This window comes from Empidonax traillii, unplaced genomic scaffold (assembly GCF_003031625.1).
Source record: "Empidonax traillii isolate 1590-97213 ecotype Southwest subspecies unplaced genomic scaffold, ASM303162v1 scaffold1379:size164548, whole genome shotgun sequence".
In the NCBI taxonomy this organism is placed as follows: domain Eukaryota; kingdom Metazoa; phylum Chordata; class Aves; order Passeriformes; family Tyrannidae; genus Empidonax; species Empidonax traillii.
The window spans coordinates 156,010-160,274 of NW_020956572.1; the positions used below are offsets into that span (position 1 = coordinate 156,010).

Consider the following 4,265-nt stretch of genomic DNA (forward strand, 5'->3'; position numbering starts at 1 on the left):
TAACTCCCAGGGCAGGTTAGGACGGAGGAGCCCTGGCAGCACAGTGTGCGTGGGCAGGACTGGAATAACGGGTGCCGTAGGAAAGGATTTACGAGCGCTGGGGAGGTTGGGGCTGGCTGGGAATGGCACAGCGGGTCAGGGGTGAGGGGTGGGTTTTGCGGGGCCAGGCTGTGGCTGCAGCTCCCGTTGCTGCCCCTTTGCCATCAACCCCCATCCCACTGGGCATCCCAGCAAAGCCTCACTCCTCCAGGGGAGCATCCCAGGGTGGGGATGGAGAGCAGAGCCTGCTGAGCAGCAGGACTTGCTCTCCGAGCAGGGGCTTTGCCGTGGAAATGCTGGTGCAAATCGCCTCATCCAGCCCCTTCCCACCCCTCCTGAGCACGGGGGTGCCGAGCAGCACCCAGGCTTTCCACAGGGATATCGTGGTTTTCCCGCTGGACCACAGCCCAGGTCACTGCCCTGGATCACCAGATCACTGATGGGCTCCACTGTGGGTGACAGGACAGTCTGTGTGCCGTGGATGGAGCCCCTAAATCCCAAATAGCCAAAGGAACCCCCTGCTGTGCCCCTTCACACCCACCCGTCCTGGAGGAGTTGTTCCCTAATGATCCTCACAAGGAAAACACACAAAATGCTGGAAAAGGAATGCCTGGGGAGCAGTGGGGGGGCAGGAGGGGTCCATCCCCACCCTGTGTGTCTCGGTAGCAGCTCACCCCTTCTCTCCTTGTCCTTTCAGGGTGCGGATCTGAGGGTTGGGAAGGTCAAGGGCCGTGTGCTGTCAGGTAAGTGCCGACCCCAAATGAGGGGATGGGGTCTCCACCAGCTGGGAGGAGGTGGTGGCACACCAGGACACGAGGGAGGGCACTGTCTGAAATAGGAGCCCCTTTTTCTCTTCTTTTTAATTCCTAGAGGCAAAAGTGGTTAAAAAAAAACTCCCCAGCGGTTGGAATCGCTCCAACCCAGTGCAGAAAAGAGGTGGGGGGGGGGGGAAGGGATTCAATCCTGAAGGAAAACACGAGATAAAAGCGGGTGAATCGCGACGACTCCTGTGATGTTGCACGAACAAAGACTTGCAGCTCAAAACGGGCCAGACGTGGCTTGGGGAGTTCACACCCCGGAGGGGAGCAGGGAGAGGGGCTTGGGGGGCTCTCCTGGAGCCCTGCAGGAGCTCTGGCCTCTTGTCCCTTGGTGTCACATCCTCCTGTCTCTGATGAAGAGCGAGGGGTGGCCATGTACTGGTGGGGTGCTGGGGGTCCCCTACCAGGGCGGGTGCTGCCCCAAGCATGGGGAGGGGGTTTGGTGGGGTGGAGCAGAGGTTGGGGCACCTGGCATGGAGACAAGGAGCACCCCAGGGCTCTGAAGTTGAAAGAGGAGGAGGAAAAGGAGGAGGAGAGGGGGAGGTGGCTGGCGAAGCAGGAGGTTTTGGGGCAGGTTGTTTCAGGGGAGGCAAAAAACAGAATCTGGCCCCTGGGCACTCAGGGAGGGGATGGATTTGGATGGGCACAGGGGCTGAACTTCCACTGACCAGGGTGCAGGACATTGGGTGGGAGAGCAACCCCAAGCTGGAGGGGGTGGTTACGGTGGGAAGCAGGTCCCACTCAGCTCAAGGGGATGCTCAGCCATCACCTTTTGCACCCCCAGGCTACGTCCGGCCCTCGCCCCCTCCCCACAGCGGGTACCACCGCTACCAGGTCCGCCTGTACGCGCAGCCAGCCCATGAGCACATCTCCCTGAGCCCCGAGGAGGACGCCTCGCTGGGTAAGGATCCACTGGGCCCTTGATCCCGGGCTTTCCCGGGGATATGGATAGTGCCATGAGTTCAGCCATGCCAGAAGTGCCGGGCTGGGGATGCTCCCCTGGTGCAAACAGAGTTGGGATCCTTCCACCGGGACATGGATGGGGTGTTAAATCCTTGCAGGGCAGAAGGAACCCTTTGGAAAACGTCTGGCGACGGCCTGGGTAGCGGGATCGGAAACAGGGAGAGATCTGGGCTGTGAAATCCAGTTGGCACATCCAACACCCCCCCCCCCTTCTTCCCCACCTGGAGCTGCGGGAGTTGCATCACCCCCACCTGGGATAAGGATCAGCCGTGGGGATGGTTTAGCAAGGGATTGCTCAAACCCGGGCTGACACAACGCCTGCCAACTCCCAGCTCCTCAATTCCCAGCTCCCCTCCCAAAATCCTGCACGGTGGGGGATGGAGGCAGCGGCCGGGACCCCCGGAATGCCATCCCTGCTGCCTCACCCTGGGGCATGGGATAACCTGCAGGACCCCCTGGGTTGGGGGTTCCCTCCCTCCCTCCCTCCCTGCCTCCCTCCCTGCAGGAGCTCTGCACCTCACGTGGCCTCAGCAAGGGAAATTTCCAAACTTTCCCGGCTGGGACCACATGAGCACAGCCCGACAGGCAGGTCAGGGCGGTGTGTCCCTGCCTGACTCACCCCGTGCCTGTTAACCCCACATGGAACAACCCTGGCGGGGGGCAGGGGGGAGCCAGCTCTGGGCGGGGGGGCTCAGTGTCCCTGGAACAGACCCCGACACCTCCCCGTGATGCTCCTCCTGCAAATCTCTCTGTGGGTTCTCTCTGCCCTTTGATTTGTTTTCTGGCTCATTAGCTCAGTGTGTTAATGACACTGCTGATGTCACCTCCGCCCCACTTCCCGGCCCCTCATGCCCACCGAGGTCAGAGGAGGGGGCTCCGTGCTGTCCCCACATCCCCCTCGCAGCATCCCAGGGATGGGCAAGGACACTGGGACACCCACCAAAGAGCTTTTTCCAGATGAATCCTCTTATTAGCAGAATATTGGGCTCCAAATCCCAAAAAACTCCATGCCCAAAGAGTTAAGCCACCCTGTGGAAAATCCCCCACATCCCCCTGTTCCCGAGGAGGTGTGTGGGGGGTGGCCAAGCAATCCCCACCCTGCGCTGTCTCCGTCTCGTGCCTGAGTTTCCCAGCCTTTCCCGAGCTTCCTGGGAAAGACCCAGCGGATGTTCCGATCATCGTTTGGGTCATCCTTTGTCAGGCAGCTGCAGGGGTCTGCTGGGGGCTGGTGTTTCAGTTTGGAAGGTTATTTTTAACTATTTCACTGCTGGATCGCATCCTTGCCCTGTCCAGTGGGTGCTGCCGGACTGAACCACTGGCAGCTCGTCGCGCTTATTCCCAGGGAATGAGCCCTAAAACCAGCCAAAGGATGAGTTCTTGGTGTCTCAGGGGTTTTAAATAAACCTATCCCCTTGGCAGTGGGATGAACACACCAGTGGATTCATCCAGCCCTGCATGGCTGAGCCCTGTGGTGTGAAGACAGCGCTCAGGGGAGAGGAACAAATGTAGGCAGTTTGCAGCAGAACTTCCCATCTTATTTGGCCTTAAACCAGCCCCATTTTTTTTTTTAATTTATTTTGCTTTTATTTTGTTGTACATCTGGTGGCACTGACACCTCCCTCTCGCCAAGGGTGGGGGCCACCCTGGGCAGGGAGATGTCCTACCTGGAGCTCCTGGTGGTGCAGGGAGCGGTGCTGGGCCCTCCCAGCCTGCAGATGCATCCAGCTGTCTCCCTGTGCCACGCATCCATCCCTCTGGCAGCTTTTTCCCTGGCAGAGCATCTCTCACACCGCTCAGCTCCCAGAAAAACTCCCTCCTGGCACGGGGTGTGTTTTGGAGGCCAAGCCGGGAAAGGTCCCCGGGCCAAGCGTGGCCGGGGCGGGGTGGGGGGGGGGCAGGGGGAGGTGACATGTGCCAGATGGGATGGCAGGAGCTCGGCTGGAGCCTCCAGAAGAGGGCACTAAACCAGGACCTGCCCGCGTCGCCTGTCCCCGCTCCCGGGAAAGATCCCTGGGAATTCAAAAGGCGAGGGGCAGAGCGGCGAGTGTAGGAAATAAATCTGTACTCCTCCTCCCCCACCGCCTGGCTTTGCAAAGCCAGCAGCTCGCAGGGAGCCAGGACAATTCCATGGTGGCTCTGGTGCCCACCCTGCCGTGGGGATGTCCCTGCTGGGGTGGCAGCGGTGGGCACAGGTCGGGCGCTGCGCCCAAGGGCACCCAGGCTTTTGGTGGAGGAGCTGGAAGGGCTGCAGCTCCTGCTCACATCCCTCCTGTGATGAGGAAATCAGTTGTTTACGGCTTAAGAGTTTCTCCAGGGTGGCTCTTGAGCAAAAAAAACTTGTTTCATCAGAAAAAAAAAAAAAAAAAAAAAAAAAAAAAAAAAAAAAAAAAAAAAAAAAAAAAAAAAAAAAAAAAAAAAAAAAAAAAAAAAAAAAAAAAAAAAAAA

General features: G+C 58.8%; 1 protein-coding gene across 3 annotated transcripts in view; it reads left to right on the forward strand.

Moving 5' to 3' along the window:
• The window catches only part of PEBP4 (phosphatidylethanolamine binding protein 4), a 73,615-nt gene that overhangs the window by 65,350 nt on the left and 4,000 nt on the right, over window positions 1-4,265 (forward strand). For all 3 annotated transcript variants that reach the window (XM_027906961.1, XM_027906960.1, XM_027906959.1), the window contains exons 5-6: window positions 737-782; window positions 1,642-1,758. In XM_027906961.1, coding sequence (XP_027762762.1) covers window positions 737-782; window positions 1,642-1,758 — 163 coding nt within the window. The remainder of the gene's footprint in view (window positions 1-736; window positions 783-1,641; window positions 1,759-4,265) is intronic.